The sequence below is a fragment of the Carcharodon carcharias genome, chromosome 15, assembly GCF_017639515.1.
Source record: "Carcharodon carcharias isolate sCarCar2 chromosome 15, sCarCar2.pri, whole genome shotgun sequence".
Taxonomy (NCBI): domain Eukaryota; kingdom Metazoa; phylum Chordata; class Chondrichthyes; order Lamniformes; family Lamnidae; genus Carcharodon; species Carcharodon carcharias.
This window is the reverse complement of record NC_054481.1, coordinates 45,076,251-45,103,827: the sequence shown is the minus strand read 5'-3', so window position 1 is coordinate 45,103,827 and position 27,577 is coordinate 45,076,251. Positions and strand designations below refer to the sequence as shown.

At 40.0% G+C, this 27,577-nt stretch overlaps 1 protein-coding gene across 2 annotated transcripts in view; it reads right to left on the bottom strand.

Moving 5' to 3' along the window:
- Window positions 1-26,982, bottom strand: part of LOC121288579 (actin-related protein 2/3 complex subunit 1A-B) — a 54,108-nt gene extending 27,126 nt beyond the window's left edge. The window contains exons 1-4 of one of the 2 annotated variants that reach the window (XM_041207186.1): window positions 26,846-26,974; window positions 8,296-8,506; window positions 6,069-6,168; window positions 1,895-1,999 (exon numbers count right to left, since the gene is read on the bottom strand). In XM_041207186.1, the coding sequence (XP_041063120.1) occupies window positions 1,895-1,999; window positions 6,069-6,132 (169 nt within the window). In that variant the 5' untranslated portion in view covers window positions 6,133-6,168; window positions 8,296-8,506; window positions 26,846-26,974. Of the gene's footprint in view, window positions 1-1,894; window positions 2,000-6,068; window positions 6,169-8,295; window positions 8,507-26,845 lie in introns of both variants that reach the window. The other variant, XM_041207185.1, reaches the window with a different exon arrangement.
- Between the last annotated feature and the right edge of the window lie 595 nt (window positions 26,983-27,577).

Sequence of the window (27,577 nt, the reverse complement as noted above, 5' to 3'; positions counted from 1 at the left end):
CAAAGACATAGTGAAACAATGGGTATCTGTATTCAAAGAGAAAGATATGTATAAAGAAGGAGCAAGAGCTGTGTGTAAGGGAAAGCATTTTTAAGATCTTACAAGTGTGTAAAAAAGCCTTCGGCATCTATGCCTCAAAGGACTGAAGTTAAGAAAACTTTTCAGAAGTCGACTTGTTCAGGGTAACATGTTTCTTTGCCTGTGTCTTTTAAAATCTTTACGTCTTACTGTTGCCTTAACAAAAGTGTGACTGGGGGTTATTAGTAGCTCTATATATGTATTTAAAGTCATTTCTTCTATTAATAAACGTTCAACCTAGTTTTGTAAAAACCTTTAAGACTTGGTGGTCTTATTACTACTGAATTCAGGACACGAATATCAAAATTTATACAAATTGCAAAACAAGTTGTGGCAGTTATTTCAAGTTTCCCTTTGGGATTTGAACAACTCAGCATTTACCACTGGCTGTGCCATAACAGTTCCCTGATCTGCATCCTCATTCTAACTTTATATTTTCAATATGAAGAGTAAATCTTATCAACTTGGAATATCACCAGGACAGAACAGGGTGGTGCATAGAACCGATTATTTTCTGCCTTTTGTTTCACGAATAGAAGTTTATACCTCCCCTCCACTCAGCTCAACTGCTTAAATTTCTATAACACAGGGAAATGCTACTCAGTATTACATTGAGGAAAAACTCAAATTGTGGGCTAATTTGGTGAAAGCATGGACATAAACTTGACTTTCTGCCACTCTCCTAATGTTAAATGTATATTGTGTTTAAATGCATGCATGTGGTGGGGATGAACTGATAATTTATTTGAATGAGAAAATAAAAAATGAGAGGTGAACTCATTTGAACATATAAAAATCTTATAGGGCTCAACAGGGTAGATGCAGGAAAGATGTTTCTCCTGGCTGGCGGGGTCTAGAACCAAGGGACATAGTCTCAGAATAAGGGGTAGGCCAATTAGGACTGAGATGAGGAGGAATCTCTTCACTCAGAGGGTGGTGAATCTTAGGAATTCTCTACTCAAGAGGGCTGCGGAGGTTCAGTCATTGAGTATGTTCAAGACAGAGACTGACAGAATTTTAAATATTAGAGGCATCAACGGATATGCAGGAAAATGCAATGAGGTAGAAGATCAGCAACGATTTGGTTGAATGGCAGAGCAGTCTCAAGGGGCTGAATGGCCTACTGCTCCTATTTCCTATGTTTTCTATAAATAGACACAGATTGAAACTGTAGTGGTTGGGTTAGGAGGTATATGGCTTGTAATGCATAACTCTGTAAATAGATATAAAGTGTGTAAATATTGGCTCCTGTTCCATCCTTCATCAGCTGGCTTCTGGAGAAGAACACTAGAACCCTCTTTCATCATTTGAAACAATTAAAATAAAAAAGAAAGAGTTTGAAAATCTGCTTGATTTTTAGCTTAATAAAAACAGAAAATGCTGGAAAAGCTCAGCAGGTCTGACAGGATTTGTGGAGTGAGAAACAGAGTTAATGTTTCTAGGCTGTATGACCAGAAGGATCTGTTTCTCTCTCCATAAATGCTGTCAGACCTGCTGAGTTTTTCCAGCATTTTCTGTTTTTATTTCAGATTTCCACCATCTGCAGTATTTTGTTTTGACTTTTAGATTAATGATCTTAAGAAGTCTTCTTTAAAATCAATACAGTAGGAAAAACATTACATGGTCACTGCCTTTATTAAGGTTGATATTTAGTAGCACCTTTGAATGAAAATGCTATAAGACTCAAGAAACTTGCATTTTGATGTGGAATGTCAAAAAGTAGCAATAACTTTGCTGTTTGGTGCTGCTCTCAATTCTTCAAATAAATTTGGAGTATTAATATCTAGAACCAGAAGCATTCAAGCTTCTACTGTACCTGTTATTCGACCATTATGCTCCTTCAGTTCGTGATTCTTGATCCACTGGTTTCCACTTTTCTTATAAATATGAACCTCATGGTTATTTGGGCTAAGTGCTATCTCTGCAGAAATCAAAAAAACGACTAGTAAAAATTTACATTAATAATCACCCATTCAATATTAAGTATCAGATATAAAGAAGGGTCCCTGAATTTTAAATTCAAGATTTTGAAGGAGAACTTTACTAGACTGGTAGACTTCAGGCCAAATACATTCTTTTATCTCAAGGAATTGTAATTGCACCAATGGGTCAGATTATCTGTTCATGTACGGTGGTGATGTAACTAACACATTAGGTTATTAGGCACTTTTGCAATTTACTGAAGTGATCTTGTACTACACTGAAGTAGACCATGCAAATAATAGTGGGAAACACCTATCTTTTAATTCCATGTATTTCTTTGGCAATTAAGGAGAATATTACACCATTAAATCAAGAAAGTGGGCACTGGAGGCTGTTCTTTTCATATGCAAATTTAATTTAGTGCAACATATTGTAGAATAAGGGATGGAATCATAAAAGGGCAAAATCTATTCCTGCTCACTTAATGTAGCTTTTTGGCCAATTTGAACTGAGCAACTTTGAATTAAGAGTTAATTAATTAGGCTAATTCAAAAAGTGCACTGAGGACCACAAGCTAAGTATTATAGATTACATTTTAACAAGCTGACAGGGACAGCAAAGTATAAATAATAGGGGAACAATATATATAGGATATACGGCACAGAAGGAGGCCATTCGGCCCGACCAGTTCATGCTGATGTTTATGCTCTACTCAAGCCTCCTCCCAGCTTTCCTCAACCAAATCAATCATAGTAACCCTCTATTCCCTTATCTCTCCCTCATATACTTGTCTTTTTAACGCTCAGTTCAGTTTAAGGTTCCAGACCCACATATTCTACCACTTAGAAGGACAAGGGCAGCAGATGCATGGGAACACCACCACCTGCAAGTTGCCCCCCAAGTCATACACCTTGGAACCATATCGCTGCTCCTTTACTGTTGGTGGGTGAAAATCCTGGAACTCCCTTCCTAACAGCACTGTTGGTGTTCCTACAACACATGGACTGCAGCGGTTCAAGAGGGCATACCACTTTCTCAAGGGAAGTTAGGGATCGGCAATAAACGCTGGCCTAGCCGGCGATGCCCACATCCCATGAACGAATAAAAAAAAAATTAAAACATGGATTTTGTTAATGATCTCTGGATTATGTCACATTTTCTTATGTAAATCAATAAAAAAATGTAAGTACAACTTCCATGTGCCAAGTTGATGATAATCATTTGCAAATCAAAGCGTGCTTTTAAAAAAAACGACGACCGGTACCACTGAAGATATTTATATAGCAATGTATAGAAACCAACCATTCAGCTCAAAGAGCCTGCACTGATGATCATCTGCAACACAAGCAAGCTGTCTTACTAATACTTATAGATCAGGTGCCCAAATTCCATTACTCCCCTCTTTCTGTCATCCACCTATTTTATTTAATCTTGAATTTTGACACAACCTTACCCACTAACTCAGGAAAGTAAATCCCAAAGCCTCACAATTCTCTTGCTCTCCATTTTAAATCTTACATTTAGTTTTAAATCTTACATATATCTCTTGGCATTCATCCTAGCTGCTTTAACTAATACATACCTTAACATTCTGCTCCTATATGCCCTGGCCCATACTTCCACATTTTAAATACCATTGTTTTGTCCCATAATCTAGATGGTTCTAATGAGACAGGCCCCAACTTTTCAAAGCTTTCTTTGCATTTGTAGTGCTTTATACCAGGAAATAACCAAATTAATCTAAAGCCTCAGCAACCTTCCTTCAGTGTGAAGCCTAATACTAAGCACACTTCTCTAAGGGAAATCATATCAAGGTTTTAGACAGGTTCATCATTACCTCATGGTTTTTACATTCTCTTTACCTCTTGATTTAAAATTGGAATTCTAGGTTTTAAGATCTTATCAACCTGAGATGCTATCTTTTATGTCCTGTCTTCCACAGCACTATTTCAGTTCAAGGTATAACATCTCGCACTTTACTGGCATTAACATTCCATCTGATGTAATAACCTAATACAACTTCCTTTGGTCTGCTAAATAATTAACTACACCATCCACCATATCATTTGCAAATTTCAACATCAATTGCTCTAGATCTATATCCAAAACATTGGTATACACAGTGAATAGAACTGATGTCTGGGGGGCATCATTTCCTACTTCCTACACCCTGAAAAACTGCATATGTTCTGTTTTCTCCCTTATTACATTTTAAAACCAGTTTGCCACCCTCCTCTCATTTCCATATCTTTTATACAACTCTAGTCATCGCACGTGTGCTACCTTGTTAAAGGTTTTCCTAAAGTCCCAATGTGCTATATCCACAGTGTTTCACCATCTACCATATACATTACCATCTCAAATTTTATTATATTTGTCAAGCACAACTTTCCTTTGATAGCTGTGATGGTTATCTCTAAATATTTTCTCAACTTCTTAAAGACTTTCCCCTCATGTCTTTACTACAGATAGGCTAACTGTCCTCTAAATACCTGATTTAGTTGTCTTTTATTAAAAAAGGCACCACATTAGCCATGTTCTACTCCTCCGACATGCATCCATATTCATGTACACCTGAGGTATAATTTCTAAGATTGAGTCATTTCATCCTTCAAGATTATGTATCCTGTCAGGCTGTGATACTTAGTCTTCCTTCAGCCTGACATATCCACTTCAAGATTCATCACTGTTCGAACAACCTCTCTTTAGTAAACACCAATGCAAAGTACTTACTTAATAGCTACACCATTTTATGATCTTTGTCTGTGAATCCTCTCATCTCAGGGGTACCACCTTACTGTAACAATTCAATTTTACTGATTAATTTGTCCTTTTTGATTTTTATTCCCTTATACGTCCTCTTAGCTTTTCATATCCTGCTCTTAACTTTGTTATTTTTTTCATATTCTTAAAGGCCTCCAAGATCTACCTCCTCAATTTTAATTAGTTTCTAACTTCTATTTATCCATGGCATCTTAAACTTGTAGTGAACTGCTTAACCTGGAAGTAACAGACTATATACAAGATGATACTGTGCCAGCTACAGTGTGTCACAGGAGTGACTGACAATTTTTTTTTCATAATTTAAAGACATCCACATTGGACCACATTAAATGTACCATCTCTTGCAAATACAACTACAGAGCTTTCTTAATGGTATAACTGATCACATTCCTGGGCAATGGAAATACCTCTAAAATATGGTTAGCCAACCATGAGTCACTAGCTGCTCCTCAAACAAATAAAGGATAGTGAAGAAACTCTCATGAAGTAGAGCCTTTTAAAATTCTCATTGGTTCTTTTACACAGCCTCAATTAAGTTGTCAATTGTGCTGTATTTTTTATTTGCAGTTATTTTAATGGAGTTTCCACAACTCAGGGTATGAATTGACACTTTTACATTACAGAACATAGGAGATTTATGTAGGACTGAGTACTTAGTTAAATTATCTTCTCCAATCTCGAAAGCAACATTTTTGGGTCTACCATTCTACCTCTGGGATATGAGGTTTAGCGGTATAAACATGAGGAGCCAGCAAAAATGATAAAATGTATAAGATCATGAGGGGCATAGATAGGGTAGACAGGAAGGAAGTTTTCCCCTCGGTGGAGGGATCAATAATCAGGGGGCATAAATTTAAGGTAAGGGGCAGGAGGTTTAGAGGGGATGTGAGGAAGAATTTTTTCACCCAGAGGGTGGTGGGAATCTGGAACTCACTGCCTGAAAGGGAGGTAGAAGCAGAAACCCTCATAACATTTAAGAAGTATTTGGATGTGCACTTGCGATGCCATGGCATACAAGGCAATGGGCCTAGTGCTGGAAAATGGGATTAGAATAGGTACTTGTTTGATTGGTGCAGACTTGATGGCTGAAGGGCCTTTTTCTGTGATGTAGACCTCTATGACTCTATGACAAAAAGACATCAGGCCCCTGTGAACAAGTATTGGCGTAAAATTGCCTCCAACATAAAAACACCAAACTAATAGCATAACAACAATCTTTCCATTTTTCCTTAAAGGTTGGTTACTAATGTCTGCTTAGAAGGGCATCCCAAAATATAACTTACGTGTCCGATCTTGATTCCAGGCATGGCATGTGATTGGTTCAAACAAGAATTGATGACGAGACATTCTAGTGTCAAAATTTCCGTATGACTGTCACTGAACCTATAAGATTTTATGAAGAGTAAAATAACATTTCAATCAGCGTTTCAAACACCTAGTCAAAGAAAATGCTGCTCATGTCAAAAATATTAAGGCATTAGTATTATCTTAAGTAATCACACCAAATTACTGAAAGGAAGGCCATCACACATTCTGTATAAGATATCATCTGGGTTCAACAGTAGCTAACAAGTACCAATTATAAAAGAACAGGCTTTTAAAAAATAAAGCAAATATTATCACAGCACTACACGTTACATGAAAACCTTAGCATTAACCCTTTTTCTGGATACATTAGACATTAGTTGTGTTTTTTGGTGAAGGCAATCCTTAGTCTTTATGATTTTCTCATGAAATACATTATTCATTATACATTATTCCTATATTACAATAGTTACTATACTCCATAAGTACTTTATTGATTGTAAAGCACTTTGGGACTTTGAGGTCAAGTAAGGCACTATGTAAATGCAAGTTTTTCTGTCTAATTTCTAGTTGAAATTAATAGGCAGCTGATCTGCTCTAATGCCTCTAGTAATACATCTAAATAACCAAAGAAGAACAAAAGATATTCATTAGTGAGGTGCATCTAGCCTATACCTACACCTTTATCAAAATTCTTAAACCAAGATTGAAATCACATCACTGGGAAAACTGCTGGCACCAACCCGTGTTCTAATCAATATGTTCACAGGGTGGGTACTCTGGAATAGTTACCATCTGCACTTGAATTGTTCCAGCGCAATCAGCCACAAACACCTTTACAGCCTGAATGAATAACAAACAACTGAACCATGTTTCTTTTGAACACTAAAATGTCTTTGATCACTACTTGTCAACAATTTACACACAAGCACAGGAACGTAGGAGTCTGGAAAAGACCACTGTCATCTCTCTCTGGTCCCAACGTTTGAAAAATAGCTCTACTTATGTTCCAATGACTTTTTTCACAAAAACATAATGCATTCCCTCTCAAGTTGATCAACACTATCTATCACCACTGTCTCTGCTGGTAGTCTGTTTCACACATTAAGAACCAGTGTGTGGAACAAGAAATCATGAAAAGCTGTTTCTATTTTGTGCCGTTTGACTGAGTGCACCAATCTCCTGTACAGCAGACTGAGGGACAAGTCGAGTTTAATGAAGGTCATTGAACTCTATTATAATGGAATGTGAGAACTCACTACACTCTTCCAGTCAGCATGGGTGCAGAATAACAATAGTTAATCACTTAATTTATATTTGTTTTGTAAGCTGACAACTCAAATGAAACCTTACATGATATATTGGTCTTCAATAAATTCCTAACTGAACAACCTCCTGCAAAACTGAGGCTGCTGGTCTCAGTCATTAAACCTATGCAGAAGTTGCCATGTGTTCAATATTAAATATAATTAGGTAGCTGCAATTAGCAACTTTTCACTGTCCGAATCAGAGCTCACATTTTGTCCTCAATTTTGTCCTCAATTTTGATTATCAAGGATTCCATTCTGCTTGCACTGCTTAGCTGTGACTCAAATATATTTTAGTCCAAAGAAACAAGATACTGATTGTTCCACATTTAAGCAAATGATGGGACCAATTTTTCCTATATTTCTCAGAAAAGGTATAATGCAGACTGTGTATTATGCATGTGGGAACAAACTACCTCAGCAGCAGCCACCAGTGTGCAGTTGAGTTATCCAAAATTCAACTGAAGTTGGTGACAAAAAATAAACTTCTTGCCAAGAAAGAACTGTGGCAGCAAGGTTACGAATTTATTTACAGAAGGTATTATTAATGACTATTAAGGACATGATGTAGCCAAATATTTGTAAAAAAGTGTCTTAGAGTGTGTGGCAATTTCACCACACCCGGTTCCAGTTCCTCAATTAAGTAACCTTTCAAAAATTCCAAAAGTAAAATAAACTTACTTGAGATATCACTATATCACTGAATCCTGCACTTTCAACATCTTGGGAGTAACTATTGACCAGAAACTAAACTGGACTAGCCATATAACTACTGTAGCTACAAGAGCAGGACAGAGGCTGGGAATCCGTGGTGAGTAACTCACCTCCCGACTTCCCAAAGCCTGTCCACCATCTACAAGGCACAGGTCAGGAGCGTGATGGAATACTCGCCACTTGCCTGGATGAGTGCAGCTCCAACAACACTCAAGAAGCTTGACGCCATCCAGGATACAGCAGCACTTGGTTGGCACCCTGTCCGCCAGCACCTTCAACATCTACTTGCTCCACCATCAACTCAGTGCCAGCAGTGCGTACCATTTACAAGGTGCACTGCAGCAAATCACCGAGGATCCTTCGACTGTACCTTCCAAACCCGCAACCTTCACCACCTAGAAGTACAAGGGAACAGATGCATGGGAACACCATCACCTGCAAGTTCCCTTCCAAGCACACACCATCCTAACTTGGAAATATATCGCCGTTTGTTCACTGTTACCAAGTCAAAATCCTGGAACTCTCTTCCTAACAGCACAGTAGATGTACCTACACCACACGAACTGCAGCGGTTCTTAAGGACAATTAGTGAAGGGCAACAAATATTGATCCAGCCAGTGATGCCCATATCCCATGAAAGAATAAAATAAAAAATTGCCACTTAAGCTGATTTTATGAAATTCAACACAAGCCTTAACAAAATACATTAATTCAAGAGAAACAGGTTTCTTATTACCTTATTAATGACAGATGGTACAGGAGGTTTAAGGTTGCCTGGGTAACAGAACATCTTTCATTTGAGATGCCAAATTCGAGCAACTGCTTTTGGATTGCAAGTACATTATGGCTCAAGTGTTATTGCTGATTGTTATGAACCATTACTAAGTCTTTCATAACTACCATTACAGAACCTTCAAGAATTTGGAACAATGGACATTCTTCACTGTTGAATACCTTAAAATATTCTACATACCAGTCACCAAAGTTAATTCTTTGCTTACAGCATCAGAACATGTTAGGATTGTTGGTGACAAATTGAATCTCAGCACTAGGATATAGACACATTTGGCACTGAATTTCATGTAAAAAGCTGATTGAAATGCTGATTACTAAAGCCAAAAAAAAATCTCTCATTCTGCTAGCTAGCTAGGATTAACAATTCCACTCATAAGAATTTCAAGAGTTTGCTTTTTGCCAACTGGAGCTGGCTGGTTATTTTGCGCTTAGCTACAAATAAAAGGTTAATTGAAATACTCCTAATACATTCATGCAGAAATAACTTTAAAATGACATTTCCAGATGTTGAATCCGAGGATTGACAACAGTACATCACAAATAAAACCCACTCAATTCTTTTTTCCTACTCCAATAAATGAACCATAATAACATACCAGTAACTGAAGGAATAAAAACTTGTGTTGTCACTATTGTAATTATTCAGTGCAGTTGATACGTGTATGCGTGCGCGCAGTTTGTGGTCTTGATTAAAAAAACACACCCTGTGAAATCACAGATTCATATGAAATGCTTTTGCGTAAAGTCTACAAAGGAAAACATACACCGGAATGGAGTAGGCTATTTAGCCCCTTGCGCCTGTTCTGTTCAAAGGCATCATGGTTAATCTGCAACCTAACTTTATGTGGGGCCTTTGCCCCATATCTCTTTGGTTTATAAAAATCTATTAATCTCAGATTTAAAATTTTCAACTGATCTGATATCAACAATATAAGTAGACAGTATTTGCTCAGGCATGGAATGTGAAGCAGAGAGATTGGGAACAGAGTGCTAAGTTGGAAATTTGATACAAGCGGGAAATTAGTGCAGAGGATGAAGGAGGTACTGCTTTTTATTCTTTTTTATTTTACCTCCAGTAGCTGGAAAGTGTTTTGTCGTCTCTAAGCTAGCGACAGCAACTTACTAATTATTACTTCACTAAATTAGTGATTATTTAACTAATCAAATCAATAAATAAGGTTAGGCACGATGTAGGACATGTAATGTGCCATAATTGCAACTTGAGTGTTTTTGTAAGCATTGCAATCTCAAACAACACCTCTGAGGCAAGTGTCGGCAGCTTCAGTAACTTTGGCATGATTTCGGAACTGGGATTCGAGCTGCAGATAGTGGGGTATGGAAAGGGAGAGTGACCTGAACATTCAGGAGGCAGTCACACCCCTTAGGTTTAGCAGAACTTTAGAGATGGTCAATGGTCAGGAGGGTATGACTGTGAGCAGGCTGGTATGAGGATCCAGCATGTAGTGATGGAGGAGTCTCGGCCCTTGCCTTTGGCCAACAGATACGAAATACTTGCTACCTGTTTGGATGAGAACAAGGGCTCCTGCAAACCAACCACAGCTTCATAGTGCAAGAACCCATTCAAAGGAGTCGGGGCGGGGGGGCACGTGGGAGAGGTGAAAAGAAATACGTAATGACAGGGGACAGTATAGTCAGGGGGATAGATGCTGTTCTCTGCAGCCATGACTGGGAGTTCAAAAGGTTGTGTTGCCTGCCCGTGTCCAGGGTTAAAGACATCCCGTTGTGGCTGGAATCAAACTTAAATTGGGAAGGGGAGGATCCAGTTTTCATGGTTAACATAGGAATGACGATATAAGTAGAACTAGGGATGATGCTCTGCTGAGACTTTTAAGGAATTAGGGTCCAAATTAAAACAAAGAATCTCAAAGGTGTCACCTGAGCCACATGCCAATTGGCATTGGGTCAAGCAGATTCGAGAATTAAACAAATGGTTGAAAGAGTGGTGTGGAAAGAATGGGTTCTGATTCTTTCCCGAGTACTGGTGCCAGTGCTCCATGAGAGAGCGATATGTAGGGATGGGCCCAACTTAAATCAGCCTGAATTAGTGTCCTAGCGAATCAAATAGCGATGTAGCGATTTGGAGGATGAGAGAGAGAGACTCTTGCCCTCCTGAACCCTTGCACTCATCGCTTCTCCCGAACCCTCGCGCTCACTGCCTCTCCTGAATCCTCGTGTTCACTGCCTATCCTGAATCCTAATGCTCACCGCTGTCCTCCCAAACCCTCGCTTTCGCTGCTGCCCTCTTGAACCCTCGTGCTCGGTGCCTCTCTCAACTCATTGCTGCCCTCCTGAACCCTCTTGTTCACCTCTTAAGACTCAACACTGCCCTCCTGAACCCCCTTGCTCGTTGCCTCTTTGACTTTGCTGCTGCTGTCCCGAAACTTTTCGCTTAGTTGCCTCTCCCAACCTGGGCTCGCCTCTTCTGGGGAAGATGGGGAGTAATGGTAAGGTCACTCAACTTGTAATCCAGAGGCCCAGGCTATTTCTCTGGAAACACGGGTTGAAATCTCACCATGGCAGCTTGGAGAATTTAAATTCAATAAATATAAATCTGGAATTGAAAAGCTAGTCTCAGGAATGGTAACCATGAAACCATCATCGATTGTCGTAAAAACCCATCTGGTTCGCTATTGTCCTTTAGGAAAGGAAATCTGCCTTATCTGGGTTGGCTTACATGTTACTCTACGCCCACAGCAATGTGGTTGACTCTTAATTGCTCTCTTGAAATGGCCAAGCAAGCCACTCAGCTCAAGGGCAATTGGGGATGGGCAACAAATGCTGGCCTGGCCGGCGATGCCCACATCCCAAGAAAGAATAAAAACTTCTCCCCCAAACCCATTCACTCGCCACCTCTCCCAAGCCAGATTCGCTGCTCCCCTCATGAGCCCTCTCACTTGCCACCCCTCGTTTCCGAATCACCACTTCCCTCCCAAACCATCTCGCTCGCTGCCTCTCCCTACTTGCCACTTCCTTTCAAACTCTCATGCTTGCTGCCTCCCTCCTGAACCCCGGGGCTCACCGCCTCTCCTGAGCACAGCTGATTCCGGAAATCCTCATGTTCCCAATCCCACTGGTTCCTTACCAGCCAATGTCAGCAGCTGCATCCCTCCTGGATAACAGTACCTCAAACAAATATTTGTGCCAACAGAGCTCACGGTCTCTCAGAAACAACTAAATGGTTCGTAGCAATCAGACAAATCCAATTCCTAAAATGGCAGGTCCTTCTCTGCATCTCCTGCTACCAGTGCACGCTCTCTCCCTGTCAACTAATCAGCTTTTGCTACGTGGCCTGGCCAGCTGCAACAAGCAGGATCAGGCACCAATGGAAATCCAGCCATACATTTAATCACGGCTTCACAAAGCATCGATTAGTGGAGCAGCAGAATATTCTCCAAATACCAAAGGAGCAGTGTTAACAATCAAGTGTGTGGCCATACAGGTGCACAGTTTAGAGTGAATTTAGGGATTGGGAGTGTCTTAGAAATCAAAGGACTACCAAAAAGTTGATAAGGTAAAAAATAGAATGAGAGTAAACTAACAAAAAGAGTGTAAAAACTGACTGCTGGACCTTTATGTGTATATAAAAAGGAGTAGCTAAACTAAATGCTGGTTCCTTAGAGGCAGAGCCAGGAAAAATTATGAAGAAATGGCAGAGATATTGAACAAATATTTTGTATTTGACTTCACATTAGAAGACGCAAATTACAGAAATAAAGGGTAACCAAGGGGCTAATGAGGAACTGGAAGGGTGGAGGAGGCGGGTTGCCTCACATCCTTTAAAAAGTACCTGGATGAGCACTTGGCACATCATAACATTCAAGGCTATGGGCCAAGTGCTGGTAAATGGGATTAGGTAGGTAGGTCAGGTGTTCCTCACGTGTCAGTGCAGACTCGATGGGCCTCTTCTGCACTCTGTGATTCTGAATAGTAGCAGAGAAAAAATATTAGACAAACTTAAGGGACCAAGAGATGACAAGTCCCCTTTAGCACCTTAGTGTGCTAAAAGCAGCAGCTGCAGAGATAGTGGATGTGCTGGTTATGATTTTGCAAAATTCCCATAATTTTAGAATGTTCACAGCGGATTGGAAGTTAGCAAATGCGACACTGGTGTTCAAGAAAGGAGGTGGAGAAAGAAAATGGGGAATTATAAGACAGTTAACTTGATATCAGTTATTAAGAAAGTGCTGGAATCTAGTATTAAGAAAGTCTTAACAGCACACATGGAAAATCATATATGATCAGACAAAGTTAACATGAGGTTTTATGAAAGGGAAATGGTGTTCGACAAATTTGTTAGAACTTTTGAGGATGTAGCTAATAGGATAGATAAAGGGGAACCTAAAGACACTGCACACTTGGAATTCCAAAAGGCCACCTTGATAACGTTATCCACCTTGATAACGTGCCACACAAAAGATAAATATTCAAGATAAGTGCCCATGAGCTGGGGGTAATATATTAGCATGAATGGAGAACTGGGTATCATACAGGAAGCAGAAATTAGGGATAAATGGGGCATTTTCAAGTTGGCAGCTGTAACTAGTGAAGCGCTGCAAGGATCAGTGCTGAGACTTCAGCTATCTGCAATCTATATTTATGACGACGAAAAGACTGAATGTAACGTATCTACGTTTGCTGACCACACAAAGCTAAGTGGGAATGTAAGTCATGAGGACGCAAAGAGGCTGCAGAAATATAAACCGGTTAAGTGAGTGGCCAACAAGATGGCAGATGGAGTATAATAAAGGGACAGTATGAGATTATTCACTTTGCTAGTAAGAATAGAAGACTGGAATATTTTTCAAAAGGCATGAAACTTCTGTCGAAGGGTCATGAGGACTCGAAACGTCAACTCTTTTCTTCTCCGCCGATGCTGCCAGACCTGCTGAGTTTTTCCAGGTAATTCTGTTTTTGTTTTGGATTTCCAGCATCCGCAGTTTTTTTGTTTTTATGAAACTTCTAAATGTTGATGTTAAAAGAGTGACTTGGATGTACTCGTCAAAGGAATACAACGTTGGCATGCAGATACAGCAAGCAATTTATAAGGCAAATAGTATGAGGCAGCGGCATAGTGGTATATAGTCACCGGACGAGTAATCCAGAGGCCCAGGGTAATGGCTCTTGGGACTCGGATTCAAATCCCACCACGCAGAGGGTGAAATTTGAATTCAAAAAAATTCAGAAAAATCTGGAATTAAAAGTCTAATGATGACCATGAAACTATTGTCAGTTGTCGTAAAAATCCAGCTGGTTCACAAATGCCCTTTAGGGAAGGAAATCTGCTGTCCTTAGCTGGTCTGGTCTACATGTGACTACAAACCCACAGCACTGTGGTTGATTCTTAAATGCCCTCTCAGCTATATCAAACCGCTAAAAAGTCTAAAAGGAATGAAAGCGGATGGACCACCTGCATCGACCTAATCACCGGAAATGGCAATGGCAAACTCAGCCCTGTCAACCCTGAAAAGTCCTCCTTACTAACATTTGGGGCTAGTTAAGCAACTGCCTGACAGTCACTCATGGAATCAGATCTTACAGATAACGTCCGAGACACCATCATCATCACCCCTGGGTACGTTCTGTCCCACTGGGAGGACAGACCCAGCAGAGGTGGCAGCACAGTGGTATACAGTTGGCAGGGAGTTGTCCTGGGAGTCCTCAACATTGAGTCCGGACCCCATGAAGTCTCATGTCATCAGGTCAAACGTGGGCAAGGAAACCTCCTGCTGATTACCACATTCTGCAACCCCTGCCACCCCCTCCCCCCGACCCTCAGCTGATGAATCAGTACTCCTCCATATTGAACATCACTCTGAGGAAGAAGCACTGAGGGTGACAAGGGCACAGAATATACTCAAGGTGGGGGACTTCAAAGTCCAACACCAAGAGTGGCTCGGTAGCACAACTACTGACCTAGTCCTGAAGGACATAGCAGCTAGACTGGGTCTGTGGCATGGGGTGAGGGAACCAAGAAGGAAAAACACTCTAGACCTCATCCTCACCAACCTGCCTGCCGCAAACGCATCTGTCCATGACAGTACCAGTAGAAGTGCCCCTTGCAGAGTCCTTGTGGAGCCTTCACATTGAGGGTACCCTCCATGTGTAGGTACACTGTGGATGTACCTACACCACATGGGCTGCAGTGGTTCAAGGCAGCAGCTCACCACCACCTTCTCAAGGGCAATTAGAGATGGGCAATAAATGCTGGTGTAGCCAGCGATGCCCACATCCCATGAATGAATTAAAAAATTGTTTTCTTTGCAAGAAGATTTTAGTGCAAGAATAAGGATATTTTAGCACAAATTGTACTGGGTTTTGTTTGGAGAGACCTACAATTAGTTTTGGTCTCAATATCAAAGGAAGGATAGATTTGCCTTGGAGGAAGTACAGCGGAGGTTCACTAGATTGGTTCCTGAGATATGAGAGGCTGAGTAAATTGGGTTTATACTCTCTGGGCTTTAAAAGAATGATAGGTGATCTCACTGAAACATGATTCTGAAGGGGCTTTACAGAGTAGACACTGAGAGGTTGTTTCCCTAGCAGTGGAATCTAGAGCATGGAGGCAAAGTCTTAGGATCATTCAAGATTGAGGTGAGGAGAAATGTCTTCACTCAGAGGGTTGTGAATCTTTGTGAATCATATACGATTCTGAGGGGATTTGGCAGGGTGAACATTGGGAGGATGTTTCCCCTTGTGGGGAAAGTTTAAAACTAGGGGACATAGTTTAAAAATTAGGGTTCTCCCATTTAAGACCAAGATAACAGCGTCTCAAGGGTCGTTAATCTGTGGGATTCGCTTCCCCAGAAAACAGTGGAGCTGGGTCATTGAATATATTCAAGGCTGAGTTAGACAGGTTTTTGATCAATAAGGGAGTCAAGGGTTAAGTGAAGCAGGCAGAGAAGTGGAATTGAGGCCACAATTAGATCAGCCATGATCTTATCAAATGGTGGAGCAGGCTTAAGAGGCCAAATGGCCTATTCCTGCACCTAATTTATGTTCTTGTGGAACTGACTACCCTAGGGTATTGTGGCTGGTCCATTGTTAAGGTCCATATCTACCTGTGTAAACGTCAATCTTATGTTAAAGCGAATCTCATGATTTCTGGCCTAAAAAAATCATACCTTTTCATATACCTTGTGTAAACATTGACCCTAGATTTTCAGGAATCAAAACCTAAAAATGTCAGAACTAAAGGGTATGTGACAGAGGATAGAGTCTATGACTCTATGTGGGGTTGGGGAAGAGAGAAACCATTGCTTTAAATGCTTGAGGTGCAATTGGAATACAAGACCAACCAAATACTTCTCCATGTGAGTTAGGATAGCAAAAAATCCTAGCTGTCATAAAAGTTATATAGAGATAAATACAGTGATGGTTACTAGCTGAGGCTATAAATACTGCTTTGTTTCATTTTTAAAGAGAGAGAATATTATCTGGAACTTCGCATAGTGCAAGAGTAGAAGGTGGACTCACTGATATATCACTCAAATTGTAGCAAAGCTATTTTCATAAATACATTTCTATGCAGTAGAAATGCAATTACAGGTTTGGTTTTTTCTGCAGCAGTACATGAAAATGAATATTGAGCAGAGAATTTGGTTTCAAAAATTAATTTAACAGACTGCAACTCCCTTTTATAATGGGTTGAAAACTACTTAAATTAATCCGACAAAGCCTCAGGCTTTCTAGCCACTAGAGGTCACCTTGTCCATTCAGTGTGACCCAAATCAAGCATGCAGGTCAACCCCTTGAAAACGTTACCCAAGTAAAAGTTGACCACATGACTTTTGGCTGAAAAAATTGTCTCAAGAAATCAACTTTTACACGAGTATATGGTATATTTAAGAATATCACCCTTTATACATTGTAGTCTTTCCTAATTTCACTTATGATAGGTCTGGCTCTAATATTTAGACTACGTACCTTAGCCCGTGATTCCCTAACCAGTTGAAATGGTCCTATGTACCCTGTCTGTTCACCTTAATATCACGAAAACTTTGATCAAAGTAGTAACAACCAGAGTTCGTTTACTGACTACTAAAAGTTATTCTTTGAGCAAAACATTCTTGGAACTAAAACAGATTAATCAAAATTATCGTTTTAATTCAGTAATATAGCATGATGAATTCAGTGCTAAAAATGAACACAAGGATAATTAAAGGCTAGACTACATATATTTGCAAATATGTATATATTTCCATTGTCTTATAATGCAAAAGCTTAATTCTTAATTTAAGAAACAACTTTGTGAGGCACTTTAAAAGAAGCATTGTCAAACACCAGTAGTGCATAAAATCACTGAATGAGCATCACTGTGGTTTTATTGCCAGTGAATGCGTTCTGGTTTTAACTACCTTGGTGATCCAAAGAATACAATATCTCACGTTCACATAAACTAATTTCTCTGGAGCACAGGTTAACAGGAATGACAGTGAAAAGCTGAAGTGCATCACTAGAAGTTAGTGCCATCCTGAGTGGAAATGCTATGGCACCGTTTGTCATTGAATTACAGTCAGCATTTTAAAAAAAATAATTCTGGTGCTCTTTGAATGTGCAGTCAGCCGGATTTAAATATTGATCTAACACTCTGCTTCCTGTCTCTTTTAATCAGGAATACAATATTATTTGTAGAAGGTTTCACTTTGAACTTTTAAGTAACTAAAACATTGTGTGGTACAAAGAGGAAGTTAATGGACTAGACAGGTCCAATGAACTTCACTCATTCACTTGTGTTGTGCATTACCATAGGGTGCTTAATAACATAAATAGGTAATGGAGAAAAAATAACCAGTAGGTTTCAATATTGAATGATAAGTGCAAAATAAATGCAGTTTAATTCATTCGCCTGTAATTGCTCCCCCTCTCCCACAAACAGTTCTATAGTTCAAAATGCTCTTACGGAGCATGAAAAAAAAATATGGTAGGGCAAAATCTAAAATCGTACTGTTGGATGCTTTCCACAGTCCAAGGAGACGGTATAAAAATTTCACTTACCCATAAAACTTTACTGATAGAGACTGAAACAAAGCTAAACCCAGTATCCTGATATAGAATTTGACATTTCTAGCAAAATGATAGGATTAATTGCAACCTACAATGTTGCTCTTTCCAAAATTCCAGCCTTTTGTTGGTAACTATTACCCTTTACATAAAAGGATTCAAAGTAGTGGAATTTATCCAGCATCCTATTGGTATATTATCACATATTACATCAACCATGACTACTTAAGGCTGAAAACATATTTCAGAATATTGTTTTTTCAAGTACATAAACATGATTCTGTGCAGCAGGACTTGAATGGTGAGGTCAAGAGCATTAAAAGGACTTAGCCAATGGACTCGTGACAGGATAATTAAAATTAACTAATGTTTTCAGCTGATTAAAAATCTTGAGGCATAAATGACAATATTATTTTTGTCTAAGCTTATAGACAAGCGTGGGAAAGAAGGAATTTGAATTTGTACAGTGCTTTTCACACCCTCCGGGTGTCCCAAAGTGCTTTACAGCCAATGAATTACTTCTACAGTGCAGTCACTGTTGTTTTAGTTAATAAAGGCGCAGTTTGCAAGCAACACGATCCTACAGGAAGCAATAAGATGACTCACTAGTTAATCTACTTTGGTGAACGTTGACCAGGATACCATTAGAACTTCTAGATCTTCAAATATGCTCACTATATTCCAGAAAGCCACTTGGTGAAGGATAGAACTGGAGCCAGTATTCTACACAATTTTAGAAGCATTTATTTACCAGAGCTTCATATAACAAGCATACATTCCCTAATTCAACAACCAGTTTTAGTCTTTGTCTATTAATAGGGGCACAGTGAATCCCCAGTTATGAGCACCACCTGCATGCAGTGAAACACGATTTATATAAAATTAACAGATTCCCTTCTATCCCTTTAAATAAAAAATAGACTTTATATGCATAACCAAAAATTTTATAAAAAATTAAATCAAAAACCTCCATATGCACTACAAAGCATTACATTGAAAAATGCCCCTCCTTTTAGGACCCTTCATTTATTTGTTACACAAAAAGAAATGCATGTACAGACAGTTGATGACTTACAGCCCCCCATTTAATTTGCGATTTCTTTTCTCTCCAGCATTTGTTTCAAGCCGGAAAGTTCAATTTGTAACCTTTTCTCACTCTCATTTTTCGTAGGTTGCACATTTATCCCAAAATGAACATTTATATATACAGCATTAAATGGGTATACTATCTTTAGTATGTCCAATATCCAGAATCTCACTTAAAACTTTAAGAAACAGAATCCAATATCACTACCTCCACAAGAGTCAGTATTTTAGTAGGCAAAGTATTTTAACAACCCTTATTTTCTTAGCTTCCCAAACTATAGGACAACATTTCCCATTTTCACCCATAAGATATATGAAACAAGCTGCACTAGAAATCCCTTCGGGAAGATTAATATGTGAAGCATCTTTAAAAATGACCAGTTGTATGGTCTTTGGGTCACCTATGAGTGAGAACTTAAGTATACATTTCTCCAGATTTAATTCTTTACTGCTTTTTTTGCCATCAAAACATTCTAGACTTTAGGATGTTTCATTGTACTACTCAAGTCCAACACACTAAAATGAATAGTTGGTCTAGTCCAAGTGACCAATCAGTTCAATTGACCAATCACCCTTTACAATTCTCTGTCTCCTCTTCAGATATAACCTCAACTCTCTACAAGGACCTAGTACAATTAACTGGAATGGGAGTAACCCTCCAAATAGGATTGTTGATTTAAAGTTAATGCAGGCATACTCTGAATATCGAAACCAATACATTTAAAAGTCCCATAAGATTGACTCCCAATTTTACATTTTGCTCCAACCTTATTAATAGTCAATTTCTCAAATTCCACTGAACCAGCCCATAAGAAATTAGCATGCAGGATGAAGATGCGTGGAAGTTTTCCTTATGATAAAACATTGTGGGATCTGCTTTTACTTGAACACAACCCATTTTCAGAAAAATAGGTCTTACTGAAAAATAACATACCCTGGAAGCACCATTTAGGTCATTGATGCATTTGTTTAGCTTTTCTGATGCCTCTTTGGGATGTTGCAGAAACGCTTATTTCTCAAAAAGTATCACACTGCAGAAATACAGCCTTTACATTGATTGATCTACACACTCATGAATATGTGGCCAAAAAGGTTTTCAAGATTACTATTCCAGCTGTGGGTGAGTCCATTCGAACATCTGTATTATCCAATCACTCTTCAAAATTCCCAGCAATAGTCTTTTGCCAAATCTACAATGACATTTCCTGTACAAATCCACCTATATGATAAAGCTGGTTGCCCTTTATCTGGTACCTCAGAACTCCAAGCTAATTCTGTTTTTTGCCGCTCATTAATTTATCCTTAAGTTTGTGAACAGCCACCGAAGCTTCATGATCATGAGGACTTCTGCTTCTAGCTTTGTTCTGAAGCCTTTATTTATTGCCTAATCTGTTCAAGCTCGAAAGCCTCTCCTTGCACTTTTATGTTTGTCAGAACTACTACTGTGAAATCATTCTCTTGCATTACTGGAGGATCCTACCTCAGTACGTGATTTTTTTTTTGACAAGAGCCAATTCTGGACCAATTTTCATTACTTGCACTGCGCTTTCTTACTTTACACTTTCACCATTCTGCTCATCAATGGACCTCACTTCCTGACCAATCTTCAACCAATATTTAAACTTGCCAGTAGCTTTTCCTGTACATCCCACAAGTATCGCATCCCTCTATCCACTAGTACCATCTGGAATATATCTCACCTGAGTACCTACCCTTGGGACTTGGTCTTTCGGATATGGCAGCTCTGTCATGTGTCACGATCACTCACATTACCACTATCTAGTCCTTGATCTGCTGTATTCTGTTCCTCGAAACTTTCATCACAAAAGATGTACATTTGAGGTGCAAGGCGCCTCAAATGCTGTTCAGAGTCAGAGTTTGTAATTAATTCCATTTCAGTGTGAAATGAACCTCAACTGTTTGCCATGTTTGACAAGGAATCTCTTATCATCATGACCTATTACTTTACCAGGGCCTTTCCATTCCCTACAATCCCTTGTTTTGTAATACAACAAATCTGAGTTAAATTCTCTGATGGTGTTATACAATGCCTCAGTGCCCTCTGAATTTTCTGAGAGATCTCAACTTTGATGAAAACCCATCACCTTGCATGAAAGGCATTCAAATATACAGAAAACATTGATTGTGCTGCCTTCTGGATCAAGAGCGACATATAGCACAGAAGGCAATGTGCAATTTTGCTCAAAGACCAATCAATAAGGACTATATCACCCAGTGTGAATTTTTTGCATGAATGCCCATGCTAAGGCGATTGTCAACTTACAGCCTGGGTGAACAGCTAAAATTTTATGCAGAATTTTATCAATCACTGCATAATTCCTGTTACAAAGTCCACTGCTGAAAGAACTGTCAGCTGCAATATTTATGATTATGATGTTGATATTTTCAATGCTCTGAACTAATCATTGCCAAATTTGCCTTCATTATTTGTCTGAAACTTTGCTGGTGGTCCAAGTCCAGCCTCTATGGATTTATCCATGATTTTGTCCATAATAACCCTTTTGTCTTTACCATGTATTATTGTAGAAAGACTAAATCTGGTCGCCAAGTTTACAAAATGTAAAATGCAAATATTTAATTGTTCCCATATCTTTAGAACTGTGACAACTACCTCCTAAAGCCACATGCCAATGAAAGGTTTACAACAGGACATGTCATTGAGGACTCGAAACGTCAACTCTTTTCTTCTCTGCCGTGCTGCCAGACCTGCTGAGTTTTTCCAGGTAATTCTGTTTCTGTTTTGGATTTCCAGCATCCACAGTTTTTTGTTTTTATCTCAGTGTCCAACACCTTTTACTGATTTCACACTTGATTTCACACTTCTCACTAATCTCTTCTATTAGCCTTGTATAGATTTCTTCAACCACACTTGCATCTTTTAGCAGGAATTTTAACTTTTGACGAGGAGGATGAGCAAATTGCCTATGCATCTTTAAGACAATGTTTCTTTTTGATTCTTATCACATGGTTCCATTAATACTTGTCTAACACTGGATGAGAAACATCAGGTTTTGCTAAGCGGACACAAAAATGTCCTGGATGGGTAAACTGCACATCCACTGACTTTTCAGAAATAATTGCCTTATCATACTCATGTCAAGTTTCATTTGTGCCTTCTTCATAGTAGGTTTACTCAGCATCGCACTAGAGACTACATCAAACCTAAAGCAAATATTACTTCTTTATGCCTTAGCCTTGTGTTAATCCTCACTCTTAGGAAATCAACACTTTGCTGATCCAAATACCGTTTAAATGCAAGGGCCATCTAGTACTGCAAAGTTAAAGGTGTTCATGACAAACACATTTATCACAGGACTAAAACTCCTCGTGATCAGCATAATTTGTTCAGATATGCCATTATCTCCACTATCTTCATTAGAATTATTTTGGCCATGCATCACTTCTAGGAGCCTGCTTCTCCGCTTTGAGCAGTTTACTGCAGAATGGCACTTTGAGTTACAACTGAAGTACCAACTGTTCCTTGGGCATTCCTGGGATTCATCTGCATATTAGTGCTGTTCCAATTCTGTCTTCTGCTGTAATAGATAAATCTGCTAAAGATCCTTGCATCGTCATTCTGCTTGTCTTTAATCTTATCATATTGTTGCCTGCAGCCAATATCTGGTCCATTTCGAAACTCAGCAATTCTTGTGTCCTTTATCCTGTGACGCTGCAGAATGCTCCATGAAAGCTGAAGGTATTGGCTGCTTCCACAGGAATTTTTTCAAGGCAACAGACATTTGATCTAGAAAAAGTTATTGATCTTCAAGAATTGAACACCAGTTAGAACCAGCAGTCTGTCCAGGAGAGGGGCCTTGGCACAATTCAGTGATTTAAATCCTAGAACTAATCCAGGAATCCCCAAATTAAATTAAGTCAATATTTTATACAATCTGTTAAAATCCATGATATATTTTTCCATGGAAGGACCATCTGATTTCCAAAACCTATCAAAATTTGACCATGCTTCATAGGCATTTAACAGATCATTTTTCTTGTAGATTTCATCCAAGAACCCTAGAGGTTTGAAACTTCATCATTCACCGCATGGGCATCCATCTCACATAATACAATATTTCGGATTTTACTTTTTGTAGGAAATGACATTGCCAAGACCATATTGTGTTTCCATTTTGGTTGGGACATAACTCAGTCACATATCCACTTGATTCTTCCACTGTTCATATTGTTCATATTCCAAGAATAAAGCATCACAAGGTGAAGATTGAAAACTAAAAAATTCAGAGCGAAAACTAAAATCCTAGTGACCATTGTGAAAAATGGCAGAAAATAATGTTAACTGTTGGGGTATGATCATTCTCTGACAGTTATACAGCATTAATTTTCACAGGTATGCTTCACACAAGCATTATAAAATAAAAAATAAGACAAGCCACATGAGACATTAGGTCAGGTTACCAAAAAATCAGCCAGAGAGGTGGGTTTTAAGGAGTGTCTTAAGGAAGCTAAGTGAGGTAGAGATGCGGAGAGATATACTCCTGCTCTTAATTCATATGTAGGCTACTGAAGGCAGCGCCAACAATGGTGGAGCAATTAGAATCAGAAATCTCAAAATGCAGAAATCTCAACGTTGTGGAGTGAAGAGATTACAGAGCTAAGGAGGGGCGAGGCTATGGAGGGATTTGAAAACAAAGATTGGAACTTTAAAATCAAGACCTTGCTTGACCAGGAGCCAATGTAGGTCAGCATCACAGAAGTGATAGGTGAACAGGACTTGGTGTGAGTTGAGACACAGGCAGTAGAGTTTTGGATGACTAAGTTTATGGTGGGTAGAAAGTAGGAGACCAGCAAGAAGCATATTGGAATAGTCAAGTCTAGTGGTAACAAAAGCATGATCGAGGGTTTCAGCTAAGACGGGGCGAAGTCAGGCATGTTGCAAAAGTGAAAAAAGGAGTTCTTAGTGGAGGTGCAAATGAGGCAGGAAGCTTATTTCATGGTCAAATATGACATCAAGGTTGCAAACAAGCTGATTTAATCTCAGACTGTTACCAGGGAAAGGGATGGAGTTGGTAGCTCGGAACAAGTTTGGACTGGGGGACCAAAAAACAACGGCTTCAGTATTCCTGATATTTAATCGGAAGAAATTTCTGCTCACCCAGCACTGGACACCAGATAAGCAACAGTGATAATTTAGCAACAGTGGAGGAGTCGGGAGAGTCAGTGGAGAGGTACAGCTGGGTGGTGTCAGCAGACATGTGAAGATTAATACTGTATAATTATTGGAGAGTAATCATACCCCAGCAGATGACATTAATTATCTGCCATTTTTCACAATAGTCAATAGGATTGTAGTTTTCGGTCTGAAGTTTTAAAAAGGTTTCAATCTTCACTTTGAAGCAACATTCCCTGCCACTATGTTATATTCCAGAAAGCCAGTTGGTAAAGGATAAAACTAGGGACACTTTTTACGCAATTTCGATATGTGTTTAACATTACAAACATACACTTACATATTGTGGAATTAAGAACCCCTTCTGAAAGAGGCGCCACTAATATGGTGTAACAAAAAAAACTTTAAAGGAAGATTAGTTAATCATTTTAAAGTAACATTCTGAGGCCTGAGGATGGCAATCAGAACCAGATGGCCTGAGGCGTACCAGCAGGCACCTGGGCACGGGTATAGCCACAGAAGAGAGGCAGAGCGACCTCCTCGTGAATTCCCTGTTAACGCCCACAATTAAACACAACATATATGTAATTAACATGTCCATGGGATCTTTACAGGAGGGTTGGGCCTTGGTTTATCATACGTCTATTAATGCAACAGTCCCTCGATTCTGCACTGAACTGTCAGTTTAAATTCAATGACCATGGAGCTTACAACATGTCAACGCATAGAAGTCGGCTAAACCGAATTAAACAGTACAAATTGTGATTTTCCTAGCTCCTGGAGAAAACATGAAAACAAGTGCAAACTGCAAATGAGTGTTTTCAAAACTTGAAGAAAATAATTTTGCAAAGCATTTTAGTCTGCAGTCGCAAGCAACTCATTTTTGTTGCGATTCTTATCTTTGACAGGAACACTTTACATTCCTTCTTTCTTATCTTATTATTCCCCACCCTATTCGGACTTCAACCAAATGACTCAAGTCTCATTACACTGAAATCATTAGAGGTTGGTACAATGCAACTTCAAACTCACAAAGCATTCCAAAACCAATGTAAAACACAACCTTCTGTAATAATAGGCATTTCAGACACAGTTAACCTCAATTCTAAATTCAAAAAGATATCAGACTTCTCTGGAAGAAGCCTTTGATGGAAGCTTCTCCATTCATTTTTATGCAGTGTGTACATTATTGAAATTTCTCTAAAATATGTACTGTTGCTTCTTAAGTATATAATTGCAAAGTTTCCTGAGTCCACAGAAAAAATGCAGTAATGATTTAAAAATCTATTCGTTTAACGCAGTGGTATACTCACAACACGGGGTAATGGATTCAAGCCCTACAACAGGAACTTGAACACAATTACTGAGGGAGTGTGCATGGCTCATAGTACTGTCTCTCAGGTAAGATTAAACTGAGGCCCCATCTATCTCACAGAGGAGAAGGGGTATTCTTCCAATGTCTTACCCAATATGTATCCCTCAATCACACTACCAGAACTGGTCATTTCTCTGACTAATACAATAATCTAAATTCACCGTGTCAATTTGAGCACTGGCTAACCCATAACTGCTTCACTCTTGTACTGAAAGGCTAAACATTCTCTTTCTTGGCACATCTAAACTTAGACGGATGCTGGGTAAAAAAATTTCATTTGACCATTACATAACCCTGTGGCAAAACCTCATATACAAAACGTGAATGAATTTATAAAGAACCTTCACAGATGGTTAAAAGTTTCCACATTAGTTCCTTTTCAAGCTTTACATTATAGTGCTTGGACAAAAGAAAATAACGCAGAACTCTGCTGTCTAGCTGACAAAGGATAGACACCTAATAGCTTTCTGAGGAGCATCAGCAATCTGGTCAAATCCTTTGCCAGGTATGCAAGCAGGGTTTCCTGGATAACATGCCTGAAATTCCTAAAACCTTAGGCTTTCTTTCTCTCCCTCCAATTAAAAGCTCTACAAATCAACTCCTTCCCCTGCCTCAAATAATTATTTTAAGGGGGAAGAAACTAAATAGTGAATACAATAGGACAGCTATGTCACTTCAGTCGTCCGAATAGAGAATTACTACAGGGAGTAGAGAATTGCTAAACATTTGAGCTTCAGCTTGAGGCAGAATCGTAAACGTACTTTGATGAACTCCAGTGGAAAATGTGTTTTTTCTGACCACCTCGTTACCCTGGCGCTGTAGTAACTCTGAGTACCGAACTGTCCCGGTTTACTGTATTGTATTCACTTTCCCTTCCCTCGGCTATGTTACCAACCCCCGGCCCCAGGACACTGCCTCAGCCCTGGAAACACCTCCCTCCCGCGGACTCCCAAGCCGGGCTGACCCCCGGGTCGGGGGCAGGTCATTAAGGCGGGGGGGCGGGTGCAGGGGCAGCTTTTCTCCTTCCTGGGTCTCAGCGGTCATTTCCTCGTCGAGCCTCCCACGGAGTGTGACCGGCAGACCAGGGCCTGCCGCTCGGCTCGCCGACTATTCCCTCCACCCACCACCACTACCACCACCCCCACCACCCCCGCCCCTTCCTTCCGCCGGCTCTGTCGGTTTTGCCGGCTCGTTCCCGGCCTAGGCCTCAACGGCTTCTTCAGCCAGTTGGGGCCCGACTTCCTTGTGTCGGATTCCCGGTGCCCCCTAACACAGCCGCCCCGGATTCCCCTTCCCAGCCGTTACCTGGCGCGGGCTATCGGTGTCGGGCTTGAATTCGCGGACTCTGGTCAGTCGACACGAATTCGGTCACCAGGCGGAGACGGGATCCGGGAGCGGCACCCGCGAGCACGCACATACGCGGGCTCTGGGCGCGCGCGCGCACGTACAGGATTGCGTGCGCGCGTGCATTTCGGACGCTGAGTTCGGCGGCGCGCCCGCAAACTGTTGCTAGGGTGCGCTCCCTTGGCGACGGTCAGTTCAACTGGTCAGCCTCTTTAGGTGAGACAACCAGGTTGGCCATTGACCCCGTCAAAAAACTTCAACAGAAGTGCCTCTTTTTTTCCTTAGATTGGCACAACTAGTGGAAACAATTGCTTAAAAAAGGAGCTTAATAAATTAAATAATCTTGTTACATGTGCCAATGATGCCTGCAAGTCCCTGCAGTGTCTGATGGTCGCAGAAGGTCTCAGGCGTCCTGGCAAAAATTCCGTGCCCTTTTTTCCAGGATCTGCCAGGAATGGGCAAATCTGTGGAAGAGGTACAGGCAGCCAACAGCAAATGCCCCTACAGACCATGTCCAACCTGGACTGGTGGATGGTTTTGCCTCATAGTGATGTTCATTTGTTTTTGGGGTTTGAAATTTTAACTTTTATTCATTCACAGGATGTGGGCTTTGCTGGCCAGGCCAGCATTTATTGCCCATCCCTAGTTGCCCTTGAGAAGGTGGTGGTGAGCTAGCTTCTTGAACCGCTGCAG